Here is a 15,503-nt window from a genome sequence, read left to right on the forward strand (position 1 = left end):
TAATATATACTACTTGTATATAAATAAAAAATATTCTAAAATGTTTCAATGATATAAATGATAAGATGTCATGTAACTAAATTTAATCTACATTATTACCACATACTTACAGATATTTTTCTTTTTAGGATTATTTATTTATTTTAATCTAAGCTTCATTAAACTTGTGATATTTACAGTTTAATTATGCATCAACAAAATAAAGACATTTAATATCACAAAAAAAAAAGACATTTAATCCAGGAAAAATGACATAAACAGAAGTTAGAAATTGCAAGATTTTAATTTAGGCACCTAAGACTTCAGAATCTTAGAGAAGGAAGTGATGCCTTATTGAGTATTTTGAAAATGTAGTTAAATGATAAAAATACTTTTATATCAAAAAAATTTATTAACAAGTTGTGAATTAGCAATAACAAGTGTCAAACTGCAAATGACAAAAAAAGTACCGGTAATAACAAGTTATTTATTTAATAAGTTATAAACTGATAATAACAAGTGTTAACAAAAAATGTGATGACAATGACAAATTTGTCAATTTTTTTTTTAAAAATGTGATATAAGGGTATTTTATTCATTTGACTATATTTACAAAATATCAAATCAGGCATCACTTCTTTTTTTAAAATTTTGAACTATTTGGTACCTAAATTAGAATATTGTAATTTCCAATTTTTTATGTCATTTTCCCTTTAATATATTTAATTATTTTGAAAGTCTTGGTCTTTCTATGTAACTTTTTAAGGAAGCCCCCAAAAACACACACACATTATCAAATCAAATATTTGAAAAAACGATCTAATGAAAAGAAAGAAATGACGCTGCTGCAAGTGGAACCATGACCGCATCAAACACCACATTGATAGGACATGGCATTCTAGGGGGAAAAAAACATCTTTTTTTTTTTTAAAAAAAACATTTCTCGTATCTAGATGTAAAATTTAGTTAATTTATTTAACTGACAATAATATCATGTTATATAAGATTATTTCTCGAAAAATTACTTTGTCTTTTTAACCAACTATTCCATCGAAATTATATATGTTATGACTAAGTTATTTCCTTAGCTTTCTCACCCAATTCAAATTATGTAAATACGTTAAGAATAGAAATAATACCTTTTATTTGAAAAATCATCTATTAAGCCAAAACATATCCTTCCAAATCTGTTATAATGGTAATGGCGCTATGAATTGTCAAATTAAGACAGACAAAATATGATATATGAAAATATGTGTCTGTGTGTGCGTGTATACACACACACACACGTTTGAGATCATTTCTTTTATTTTCTTTATATTGTATATGTATTTTTTATTTTAAAGATACTTTAGAAATTTTATTCTTAAAAATTTAAATTCATAATAAAACATAATATATCAGTTGCATGTTTTCAATATACTTGAATGCTCAACACACGCCTAAAGATGTGCATCCAATGTACATTTTATGTCAGCCCATTTAAATTTGATCTGTAAAGTTAATGTCTCATTTTTTGTAATTCTTAATTCAACCTATTATTTTATTGTTTGAAACATATGTTTAGTCTTTTAATTTTATACAGTGTTTTAACTTGATCTTTTAACTTTAAAAAGTATATTTCTAGTCCTTTACCTCAAAATCATTAGTCTTAAATAATAATTTTTTGTAACAATTATGGTTGTTTTGAAAATTAAACTTAATGCCTTAGTGTTTGAGAATATTTTATCAGTATATAATATTTTAATATCATCATTTTTTTGTTAATCAATTTTTTTGGTAAAATTTTTGGTTAACGATTTTAGGGTTAAAGGATCATAACTATACCTTTTAAAGTTGAAGAATCAAATCAAAACTTTGTATAAAATTATAAAAAGACTAAAGGTATATTTTAGCAAATTTTTTGAAAGATTGATAGCTAAAATATTGATATTATTTTTTTTGACCTGGAAAATATTGATATTAGTGAAAATGATAAAAAAATAGGCGCTAAAAATTACTAAATCCTAAGTCAGATTTGTTAACAATAGTTTATTTAGTATTGACAATACTAAATTTGCAACTAACAAAAACATTTTGTTGACATTTCTTTTTTGGTATTTAGTAATTTTTATCTTTTTTTTGTCATTTTTTCTTTATATTATTTCAAAAAAGTCATTAAAATAAAAAGACTGGTTCTTGAGTGACCCATATTATTAACAATTTAATTAAGATGAAAGTAACTCATATTATTAACATATCATTAAATGCCTTAATTTTATTCTGATAGTAGCAAGGCTAATGATGCTAACATAACAAATTACACGAGTTAATGGTACTAATAGAATATAATTAATAAAAAAACATACAGATACCTAGTTACAATTTTAAGAAAAGCAGGCTAAAGTATACTTTTAATTTTATATAAGTATTTAATTTGGTCCTTTAACTTCAAAAAGTATATTATTTTTAATCATTTAACCCTAAAATTATTAGTCTTAAATGATTATTTTTTTATAAAAATCATGGTTACTTTAAAAATTAATTAAACTTGATATGTTAGCATTTTATAATATTTTATTAACATCTAAGATCTTCATATCATCATTTTTTGTTAATAATGTTGGGTTAAAGGATCAAAAATATAATTTTTAAAGTTAAGAGACTAAATTAAAATTTTACATAAAGTTAAAGGACCAAAAGTATATTTTAGCTGAAAAAATATGAGTACCTAAAAAAAATGTTTTTCCTTGTTGCATAATAATAAATCTGAAATGTAATAATTCAGTTCAAAGTTACTCATATTATTAACAATTGGGTTAAGGCGTGTCAAGCATCCTGAAGTATTTTAGCATGTGTCAAACACCTTAAAGTATTTTATCATATGTCCAAAACCTTAAAGTATTTTTAGCATTCAATACTCTAAAATATTTTGCAACGTGAATTTGTTATTAAAGTATTAATTTTTCAAACGCAATTGTATTTTTAGGGTATTATTTCACGAGCAATTTTAATTTCATTATGAACTTCTCAAAAGGTTCATCAAATGACTGTACATCAAGTACTATAAAATGTTTTTCAGTGTTTTTGTAGGGTATTAGACATACTTGAAAAAAATATTTTAGGGTACTAGACACCTCACAAAATATTTTAAGATACTGCATACACCTGAAAAAAATAATTGAAGATGTTAAAAATACCACAATATTTGAGATTGCTGAAAGCATCTGATAAAAGATTTTAGAGTGGTGAATCCACCTTAGCCTTAACAATTAATACTTTCAATTTCATAAAAAGAAAGTGAGGATTAATTCATTATTATTTGGAAATGCACGTTGTTTTCACATTGATGTGAAAGTAATTATCGCTCGTGATTGCCAGGTAATGTGGTAGGACCTCCATGAGCAAAGCATAAGCTTACAACGTGTATTTAATAATTACAGATTTGATTGATAATACATTTTTTAATATCTCAAAAATGAAACAAGGCCCAAAAAGTAGAATTTGAAGGGAGCTGGATTGATGATTGATCCCCACTTCCAATATATACGTGTCAAGCTTCGGGTTAAATTTTGAGCGTGCTCACATATTGTGTTTAAATTTATAATAGAAAATTAATAGAAAATAGGAGAATAAAATGGGAATAAAATAAAGAAATTCATGGAATCGAATCCAATAAAAAATTACTATTCATGTAGTATGTAAAATCATACTAGTATATCATGAGGCTTGAGTGTTTACAAAGAAGCACAATATGGTAGTTGAAGGGTTAGCTCAAATAATCAATGAAACAACTAATGCATGAGAATTTTAGCATTTAATGATCATAAATTAGTTGTCTCAAACTCAAATTATGCTTCTATTTATAGTTTTTTTAAGCAACTAACTGTTACTCATGCAAACTAGCCGTTGGGTAAGAGCATTTAATGTACTTAACAAAAGCAATTACAACAGTAAATAAATATAGTTGAGTGGTCGAATAGCTATACAAACAAGTCCTAACGTTCATATGGAAGCTCTCCTTATTTGAATATTGAAGAGTAAAAAAATAGCAGTTCGGAAAAAGTTTGATCGATGTCTGTGTTGATGATTTCTTTTAGTGAAATTCTCTCTTAGGTGAAAAAAAATTAGGATCTTGAAATACATCATGAGCTAAGAAGATTTTCTTAGGCCTATAGTCTAATAGCCTAATAATGCATACACAAGTTTGAAAATATCTTCTAAACCAAAATGTGAAGGTGTTATGTTCATCTCTCCCCCTTACTTATATACACTATTTTTAGTCAAACTTTATTTAATGAGAATTTTCGGCATACTGAAACACCTTGTCGCTTAGGCCTTCAAACTGTAAGGTTAAAAATGAAACAAAGTAGTACAACCTAGATTGTTTTCACTCGAGGAGCCTCTATGTTCCCTCACTGCTTAAAGAACTAATAAGTGCTAATCTTCTAATAAATCAAGTGAACGAACCAAATGGAGTGTGTGTACAAACCATTGTCATAGATCTATTATACTACTTCTTATTATCAATATAAGAGCTAATTAACTAATTTGAGTAGATTAAGAAAGTTTATTAAGTTACTTATTTGATGAAATATTTAACATGTGTGATTACTACAAGAATTACGTACCTTAAAAAAAATAAATAAATATGATAGACAAAGTGAATTTAGATCTTATATTTAAGATCAAATTGAAAGTTAAACTAGTCTTATATTAAGAACCAAAAGGAATAGTGTTTATGTATTTTTCAAGTGTAAATGAACGAAAGAACAAATGGAATTCGTGCGTCTTAAGGGCAGTGGAATGAATGTCGTTGACAATTGGATTCACTACAACCTTCTTTATTCAATTAGGTTGGGTTCCCTCACTAAACCTAGAAGCGAATGCCAGAGAGAAGGTATGGTTCACTGGCCAGGGTAAAGCGTATTTTACGTAATCCCCAAGAGGAGAATGTGGCGCCGAAGTTGCATCTCTCGCAAGGGGAAAATGTATATCTTCACTTTCTTATATAATTACCAAAAGAGCTGGTCTAGTTGGTAATGATTCGTTTCATAACTCATAAGGTCGTAAGTTCGAATTTTATTACTAGTATGAAAACCTTATAGGTGGACAATTTGTAAATATCTCTGTAAGCGTTCTCTGAACCTGGAGGCACATACTCTAGTTTTGATGAATTTTCGGGACCTAACTCACATAAATTTTTTTATGTACCAAAAAAAAAGAATTCCTATATAATTTCCGAGAGGCGAATGTTGGTTCGAACTGTTGGTTGCTGGAGCGAAGTAATTAAGTAGTGAAGTGAAATTGAAGAAAATAGCTCCTATGCCCTGTACACGATGAAACAACATTTACAATATCATCATCTTAGATATAGGGACTACAGAAATCAAACATAAATCATAAAATCACACAATTATCACTAAATGAAGCATCTTGCTCCAAAATACGCTCATAACAAAACTAGGCACAACAGCCATGATTTAGCATACAAAATATGGCCATAACTTTCTAAATATCACAATAATATCCCTATAAAATATGGAATTGTCACATGCTAGCTCACACTTGACCCCTAACACTAATAAAATTGATAGAGGACTATTAATGCTAATAGGAAAGGACAATTTTCTTAACAAACTAAATTAAAGGAACGTACCCTGAAAAGGCTTCTAGGGGCGGAAAAAAGAAGAAGAAGAATCCTGCTATAATTAATTTGAGCACCCAAAAGCTAATTAAAGTTGATTAATGGATAATGTGTGGTCACTGCTCACTCTGTGTTGGTGTCTTATTCTTTTCAGTATTGGTGTCGTCTACTGCTTTTGCCTCTTGTAAGCGACTTTCTCTTTAGAACCCACTCTCATACCCATTACGGGAGTCCTACCCAATGAAGTGGATGGAAGTTAATTAAAACAAACGAAGCACTAAGACCAATTTAATATAACATTATTGTTAATTAAATACTCTTTTGGTCCTAAATATAAGATTTATTTTGTAGTATTTACACTACAAAATAGTTCTTATATTTAGGACCGAAGGAGTAGCTAGTATGTACTGATGAGGAGAATATAATAAACGTTGCATACTTGCACATAAAGATCATACAAAAAGATCCCTCCTCTATTTTCAGTTTTGATTGCGAAAAAACGTTGAATGTGAACCAAGAAATAGAATTAAATGTTCTAAAATCATGCTGTCAATCTATATTAGAGACAATACTGATATAAAGAAGCATGATACTTTCTTTTTTTCTAAAAAAAGAAAAGAAAATATTTTAATTTTTTTTGGTAGAAACCAGGTGGTATCCCCCAGCCAATAGCTAGAGATTAATCCTCTCAAGACATAAAGATTACGGTCTGATTTAAACCCAGGACATCATGTTTAAGGGACCCAGTCATCTACCAACTATACCAGGTTTTGTTGGTAAATATTTTAATGTTTTACCATATGCAATCAATTATGTCACATTATAGCATTCAAATTCTCAAAGAATCGAAAACTTTTCTAGAAACAAGTGGGGATTATGCATGTTCACTGGTCCCCTAAAGAAAACTTTTTTAAAAGTATTTTTGTCATTAATTTACGAGATTTGAATATTTAATCCACTTAAGGGTTATACTTGTATAATTTACCTAAATCAAAAGAGCTAGACTAAAAACACTCATTTCCATACTTTCATCATTACGCGAGAGAGAGAGAGAGAGAGAGAGAGAGCATTTTTAAAGCCATAATTTCCGCGCCAGTTTGCATGAAACTGACTATTAATTAGATAATCACCGATAGCATATCTTGCAAGACGTGAAAATACGGTTTTGCATTAGTGACGCTATTCAAATAAATCCGAAAAATATCAAATTAATGATAATTATGTCCCCGACAAAATTTTCTGAAACAATATAGAAATATACTATACCTGGTCCTTAATATAAAATCTCGTTTGACTTTTATTTTATCCTAAATATAAGATCCTAATCCATTTTGTTTTTCATATTTATACATTTTTTTCAAAATAGTCCTTCTAATAATAGTAGCTTTAGTAATAAGAAAGACAACACTTATTTATTATACATAACTAACTTATTTTATTTCATTAATATACTCAAATTAACTAACTAACTCTTATATTTAGGATCAGAGGTAGTATTACTTAATGTAGTTACAAATGGAAATCTCAAATGTGAACTGAGAAACTTAAATACCTAATTTGCAAAATAGTTCCAGTATTCACAACAATCTGGATCGATATTTACAATTAACTGAGTTAAAGTTCATTTAGCAGTTTGCAATATTTTTTCAAGTGCATCTAGCGTAAAGTATTTGGCGATTCATCCAGCACCGTAAAGTATTTAGCGATTCATCTAGCATCTTGAAATATTTGTTTAAGGTGTGTTTAGTACCATAAATTATATTTTGTGATTTATTCAGGACCTTAAAGTGTTTTTCTAGGTGCGTCTAACAGTTAAGGTTAGGAACCTTGAAATATTTTTTTCCGATTAATCTAGTACCCTAAAGTATTATTTTGTGATTTATTCAGTACCTTAAAATATTTTGTTAAGTGTGTCTAACACTTAAGGTTAGCGTATTTAAGGTACTTGACACACTTGAAAAAATACTCAAGGGTGCAGCTTGATGAATCATAAAATTTCAGAATGCTAGATGAATCATGAAATATTTTGGAGTGACAGACGTATATGAAAAAAATATTTTCTGGATGCATAATGAACCCTTATTTGAAAAAAAATTGTTAGAAACCTAACTACCATTGAATTAATACTTTGAAATCTAACTATCATTCTCAGCAGTCGTCTTTGCTAAACGCAGATATCTCTGATAATTTTTCCAAAGTCCAAAATGGTACTACCTTATTATTGCTTGAAGCGAACGCAAGCATGAGCTAATTAATTAATTTCATTGAGCATATAAGCACGCCTCAAATCTTTTCACTGATATATACAAAAAAAACTAAAAGAAATAATAATATTCCCTTCATGGGGACCCAAGCTATAGTGAGCTAAAGTTACATAGAAGACAACCACCAACATAATATCACTATGATAGATACTAGGTAATTGGACGTTGATTGTCACGTTGATCGTGAAAGCAAGCAATTAAAGCGTGCACAATGCCAGCGCAGACTTCCAGAAGTATATACATAGTAGTGTACGTTTATACTTTCTTATATAAAAACAATTATTTGCCCCTAATCAGTTTTCTTTTTCATTTATTTGTTTTTACATATTGACTTTTAAATTTGGATTCTCTAAAGTGTACTCCAAGTAAAGCGAAGAAAAAAATATATAATCAACTTGAAGTATACTTTTTATTTAATAGAGAGAAAATGGTGGGTTCTGTTTATGTGGGATTCGCATGCATGCATGCATCCATCCATATACACATCCATAAACACACACACACACACGTATAGTTTTATTTACGTCGTCTTGAAGTATATTTTGATTCCACATGACATACCACAGCGTCGACACGACATATATTGTTATAGTTTGCTTATTTGAAAAAGGAAGGCATACGCATGGATATGGCCTCACCTAAACTTTGCTAGGGCAACTTTGTCATCGAACATACACACACTATCTTTGATTATTAATACAAGACCGAATTGATAATTTGGAGAGACTAAAAAAGTTAAATAAATCACTTGAAACTATTATATTCATTATTTTTCTCAAAACTAATTTACCCGATTTATAAACTAATTATAATATAATGATATACATAAATAGTTTAGAGAGATTATGTAACATATACTATAATTAAATATTTTTTACCTTCTTTAATTTTTTAAATTAGTCAACTAGGTCTTATATTAAGAATCGGATATAGCAGCTAAAGATACTCCCTCCACTTCAAAATATATAAGCATCAAACTTTGAAGGGGCATTTTTTTTATAAGCTATAAATATTTTTCTGATTATTTAGTTTTTTTTCATTTATATATTAATTGATTATATGTCTCTGTCATCTATATTTTTTTCACTTATTCTTTCTCATCTCTTTTTCCACTCATTCTCTCTCCCATTTACTCTCTCCATAAATAAGGGGGTCTAGAAAAATAAATTAATTTTATTTACATATTTATTACTTTTAACTAAATTTAATTAACTTTTTCAGTTGCAGAAGTTAATTATTTGATACTTATATTTTGAACCAGAGGAAGTATGTCATTAGCCTTTTACATATATAGAATGATTTTTTTTAATACAATTATCTAATATGATGTACGATTAGATTATACTTAAACATGTAGTTTTCCCAGCATAATTTTATCTTTCACTAGGTTTAAATAATATTCAGACTCACTTAGAAAAAAAATGAAGAATTGCAATTCTAACATCGGTACATATACTAGATAATATGACTTTTTATTATGAAAACAATTGCATCACTATGCTATTATTTTTCAATTACGTACATCATATATTATTTTATATAAAGTATATATAAATAAAAATTATTCTGTAATAACCGTTGTTTTTATAAAATAATGATTGAATGCAAATAATACAAGATTCAAATTATTTGAAAAGTTCAGTATCATCGGCAACAAAGGATCCGTGCTAATTTATTTATATACACCCTACTAAATATAAAGCAATAAGGTTAGTTCTAACCATTGTTAGCTTCTTAATCGCAGGTTCTTAACCATGGTCACTTTCCAAACCCTATATATACATGACAGACGTACATCCCTAGGCAATTCCACAAGCTAGATATTGACAAGTATCAAACTTTCTCTGTTATTTTACTCTCAAAACTTTCTTCCAAATTCCGAAGGCCATGGCGGTTTCATCCTTATCATCACTTGCCAACTTCTTCTTCTTCACACTGTGTCTGGGACCTGCAATATTATTCCATTTCGAAACTACAATCTCTCTGTGTTCCTGTAATTGGCCTCTTACTTTATTTCTCTTCTCGTCCCTCACCATCTTCGCTTTCTCTCTGAATTACTGGGTTGTTCCAGGAGGCTTTGCATGGAGGAATTACCATCATTACAGAAACCCTAATAAGTTACGAGGTCCAGTGGGATGGCCGATGATCGGGACTTTGCCTCAGATGGGTTCTCTAGCTCACAGAAATTTGGCTGCCATGGCCAGTTCTATGAACGCAAAAAGGCTCATGTCGTTTAGTCTAGGAGCCACACCAGTTATCATAAGCAGCCACCCGGAGACGGCCAGGGAAATCCTATGCGGCGCGTCGTTTTCCTATCGTCCCATTAAACAATCTGCTCGCTTTCTAATGTTTGAGCGAGCCATAGGGTTTGCTCCTGCCGGCACCTACTGGCGCCACCTTCGGAAGATCGCTGCCGGCATGTTCTCTCCAAGGGGGATCGGGGGCCTCCACGGTCTTCGGAGGCGCGTGGCCGAGGAAATGGTGATGAGGATTGAGGACGAGATGGAGGGAAAAGGAGAGGTGGAAGTTAGAGGGATATTGCAAAAAGGGTCGTTGAGTAATATACTGGAGAGTGTGTTTGGAAACAGTTTGGGTGATGATGAGAAGAAGGAGTTAGGTAATATGGTTGAAGAAGGATACGGTTTGATTGCTGAGTTCAATTGGGAAGACTTTTTCCCTTTAAAATTTTTGGACGTTAAAGGTGTGAAGAGAAGATGTCACAAGTTGGCGGCTAAGGTAAGTGATTTGGTGGGTCAAATCGTGAAACATCGTAAAGCAGATCACAATCAGAATCATCAGACTCAAAGTAATAATGATTTGCTCACTGCTTTGCTTAGCTTGCCAGTGGAGGAAAGATTAAGTGATTCAGATATGGTAGCTATCTTGTGGGTAAGGATCTCTCAAACTCTTCTTCCATTTAAATATACTCCTTTGGTTCTTAATATAGGAACTAATTATTGAGTTATTAGTTTTAGTTCTAAATATAAGACTCATTTATCATATTTATCAGTTTCTCTAAATTACCCTTATGGATACTCCCTCAACCATAATCAAGTAGGAAAGGAAGAGGGGGTATTAAGAAAGATGATTATGGTATTTTAGGAAAAAACGTGTCATATTTCTTATAATTAACTAACTTATCTAACTTCCTTAATCTAATCAAATTAGTTAAATGTGTTTTACATTAAGAACCGGAGGAGTATATATATATAAATGTATTCCTGCAAATGGACTTTGATTGGATAATAGCATTGAAAGAGCCAACTTATAATGCATGTGTTTTAGTTGGTCCGTACGTACTTGATCCCTTCTACCATATAGGTCTTTTGTGCATGATTCTAGTATGATCCAAGTAATAATTTGTTTGACTTGATAAACTAAATTTATCCATTTATTCAGATTGTGCCGACTTTAGTATACTAATGTCATAACAATATTTAAAATTTTTTCTGACATTGTTTTTCTTATATATCAGTCTCCCTGCAATTTAAGGAGTTCACAGCTCTCTAAATCAATTAGTACACAGCTTATATATGTGTTTACTTTACACACATATACGGTCCTATCCTTAGTGTAAAAGTTAGTTGATTAATTTCAGTAAATTAAGAAAATGTGTTAAGTTAGTTATTTGTAATAAATAGATACTATTTTCCCTAAAATGCCCTTACTAATCATTTGTATTAGGTAGAATTACCATTTAATAGCACATTTAATGTGTGCAACTATTATAAGGACTGTTTTGAAAAAAAAATAAATAAATATGAAAGACAAAATAGATTGAGGTCTTATATTTAGGACCAAATTAAAAGTCAAACTAGTTTTTGTATTAAGTACAATAGTGTATAGATTTAAGACCCCAATCCATTTTGTCTCTAATATTTGTGTATTTTTTTCCAAGATAGTCCTTCTAACAATGGTAGTTATAGCCAATACACTTGATTAGTAAGGATATTTTAGGAAAGACAACACTTATTTATGACAAATAACTAATTTAACTCCTTTTATAATTAGGACTGAAGGTAGTATATTTAGGACCGAAGGCAGTATATTGTTTTCTACTGTATAAATCAAAAGGAGACCAATGAGAGGTGGATAAAAATTTTGATGTGCAGGAAATGATTTTCCGAGGCACAGACACAATTGCGATTCTTCTTGAATGGATCATGGCGAGAATGGCTCTTCACCAAGACATACAATTCAAAGCCCGACAAGAAATTGACACTTGCATTGGAGAGCATGGTCATGTGCGAGACTCCGACATTCCCAACCTCCCTTACCTCCAAGCCATTGTCAAAGAAAGTCTCCGCCTGCACCCACCAGGGCCGTTGCTCTCATGGGCCCGTCTTGCGGTCAATAACGTCCACGTGGACAAGACATTCGTGCCAGCTGGCACCACCGCGATGGTCAACATGTGGGCCATAACACACGACTCAACCATCTGGGAGGACCCATGGGCCTTCAAGCCTGAACGATTTGTTAAAGAGGATGTATCTATCATGGGTTCGGACCTAAGGCTCGCACCATTTGGAGCGGGTCGTCGGGTGTGCCCGGGAAGATTGCTGGCCTTAGCCACGGTTCATCTGTGGCTTGCGATATTGCTTTACCATTTCACATGGGTTCCCACGTCATCACAACCTCTGGAGCTTTCAGAATGCTTGAAATTGTCTCTTGAGAAGAAAGATCCACTACGATGCCAAGTCATTCGGAGAAGGTAGAGAGAGATTCAAGTTTATGTTTGTGTGAAATAATATTTGGCAAATGTGTGCGCGCCCTTTGCTTTGGTGTTTATTTTGAATGAGATGGCAAAAGTAGGTTTTGTTTTATGAGGGGAAAAATTTACTAAGCAATATGTAATAGTGCGAGCGAGGACTGTAACTCTCAAATAAAATCAATAAATGTGTTGAAAGTCCAAAGAGATGGTGTAATTAAAGCAACTTTTGCATGGGTTTCTCAAATTTCAGTATTATCTATTCATGGTACTATCTCCCATGTTTAATATAATACTCAATTGGCTAATTAGAGAGATTAAAGAAACTAAATAAATTACTCAATTATAACACATGTTAAATGATATCTCTAAAATGCTTATGTGTATTACTCCCTTCGTTCCTTATTATAAGAGACAAATAACCGAAGTACGTTGATCAAAAAAACAATTAAAGTTAGTTAAGAACAATTAATGTATAAAAAGTATAATTTTTTTCCAAAAATGCCCTCATTAATAAGGAGAGAGAGCATGAGAGAGAACAATTAAATTATTAAAAGAAAGAGAAGTGAGAGAGAGAGAGAGTGTGTGAGTTGGAGATAATAAATATGGGTAAAATAGTAAATCAACACAAAAAAGTAGAGACAACTTGTAAGTGTCTCTTATATATAGGAACATGGCATAAACATCAAGTGTCTCTTATAATAAGGAACGGAGGGAGTATTAAATTATATATCACTTTATAAGTTAGACAAATTAGTTTGAAAAATAATAATAAATATAAATTTGTTAAAGTGACTTATATATATAAACAGTGAATTAGTGATGGAATTTAATGATAAAATTTACAAATTTCATTGCAAAAAAAAAATCACTAATTCATTAACCACAGAATTGCGTTAGCGATGAAATTTCTACCACTAATTTATCGTTTTGTAATAGTAATGTTGATTTATACGTTGCATAAGTCCATCATCTTCGTTTACACATTGTGTGAGTGTCTTTTGAGTGGCTTAGGAAATTTATGAATTTGATATCCATTGGTATGGCTAATTATTACAATTGCTAATAAAATAAACAAAATGCAAACAAACAAATCATATTGCATTGCTTGATCTAATGTAAGTTCAATCCATCAAATTTTACCGTTATTCATAAACCACATAATTTTCCACAAAAATATTCAATGTTTTGTTGTAAAATATATAAGTTTTTGTGTTAAATTAGTTATGGGCGCCAATATTTTTCTATGAAATAACGATGATGGATTTGGGAATAATCATAATAGACTTGGTATATACAATAAATTGATTTGAAGGAAGTTGACTTGCCAGATAACAAGTTGTGACTTAAAATGAGAATGGTAGGTTATTGAAAAAGTAGTTGTTTGTTTGGTTTTAAATGACAAGATGAATGTTAGGATTTAACAAGTTGAGTAATGGAAATAACAAGTTGTTGAATAGTTGGAGATAAGAAGTTAGGTACGAGGATATGTCAAGTTTATAATGGGAAATAACAAGTTGTTAAGTAGGTAGGAATAATAAGTTCATTATTAGGATATTTTATTTTCTATGTAGACAATATTCACGCTGATGATGTGCCTGTTTGATTGGGCTTTTTGGGGGTGAAAAGTAGCTTAAATTTGATAGAAGCCCGATTGGAAATTTGGATGCTGTTTAGATGAGCGATTGGGTAATTTGGCTCTTGTATGAAAGTTACAATAAGCTATAAGCTAAAATTAACAAGTTATGACTTATAGCTCTTGAAACATGGAGAGAGAAGAAGTTAAGAAATTTTTTACCTCCTTTGGTTCTTGTTATATCCCTCAGATAACTAATTTGTAGATAACAAAAAATCAGTTAAAATTAGTTGAAAGCAATAAATAAGTTAGAAATATACTTTTGTTTTTAAATATGCTCCTAGAAATATACTTTTATTTTTTCATGTTTCACTTTATATTTAAAATATTTTTTATGATTTCTCTAGAGTTTTAAAATTTAATTCACTCATTAAATTTGACTTCTTCATATTAAATTATTTTAATTTCATTGTATTATGTGAAATCATTTTTTTAATCATGTTTTATTATTTATTAAAACTCATACCCATTTTGGTCATTTTATAACCAAACTTACTTTTACTCAACCATAATCTAAACAACCCTTTATTAATTTCATTTTTGCAAACTAACTTTTCTAAACTCCAATCCAAACACAATTTAGCTTGTCCAATTTAGCTTTTACCCAACTTCACTTTTTCATAAGCCAAATTGATAATAAGCTACTTTTTAATTGCTAATCCAAACGAACCCGATATGTGGTGCAACAAATTTTTTTGTGTGTGAGTTTTTTAACCTAAACAAAGCTAATGATTAAGGTACCGCTAGTCCCATAGAATACTGGACAGATATGAGGATAAAAGACATGGCCAACAAGAATAGGAAGAGTGCTCGGGATATTTTGTATAGAGATAGTAGCAATAAACCTCATATATCTAGGAAACAGGAGAGAAGCATTGACTTTTTAAAACCGGTATGTGGTATTGATGCAGACTATTTGATTTAATTATAATGACTAAAAATAACTTATTATTTGCATAAGTGAAGTTGTTATTTCGAACTGTGAAATTGTTATTTCCATATTTAGTGTTGTTACTTTCATATTTATTAGTAAATATCTTTTCTATGTAGAACTTGAAGTATTTGTGAGCTCAAATGATCAAGCAGATAGAAGAAAATAACAACATGTTTATCAATCTACTAAATGAGGAGCTGATAAATGTACAGTTTGCTAGAGACATGACGCCTCCTGTTGAGAGAGTGATAGTAACATTGAGTGACACTAAAGATGATGACCATGGAAGTAAAGGGTAAGGACAATGAACACAGTGATGATAAAGGCAGTAAAAATGGAGAGAATGAAGATAAGAA

General features: G+C 30.4%; 1 protein-coding gene across 1 annotated transcript; it reads left to right on the plus strand.

Annotated features, from left to right (window-relative positions):
* Positions 1-9,730: 9,730 nt before the first annotated feature.
* Positions 9,731-12,768, plus strand: LOC114750611 (cytochrome P450 78A5-like). Its single transcript, XM_028939206.1, has 2 exons — positions 9,731-10,758; positions 11,982-12,768. Exons 1-2 carry the CDS (start codon positions 9,757-9,759, stop codon positions 12,582-12,584), a joined length of 1,605 nt encoding a protein of 534 aa, XP_028795039.1. The 5' UTR covers positions 9,731-9,756; the 3' UTR covers positions 12,585-12,768.
* Positions 12,769-15,503: the final 2,735 nt, after the last annotated feature.

The sequence above is a fragment of the Neltuma alba genome, unplaced genomic scaffold (assembly GCF_004799145.2).
Source record: "Neltuma alba isolate B1F8T4 unplaced genomic scaffold, ASM479914v2 tig00006546_pilon, whole genome shotgun sequence".
Lineage (NCBI taxonomy): Eukaryota > Viridiplantae > Streptophyta > Magnoliopsida > Fabales > Fabaceae > Neltuma > Neltuma alba.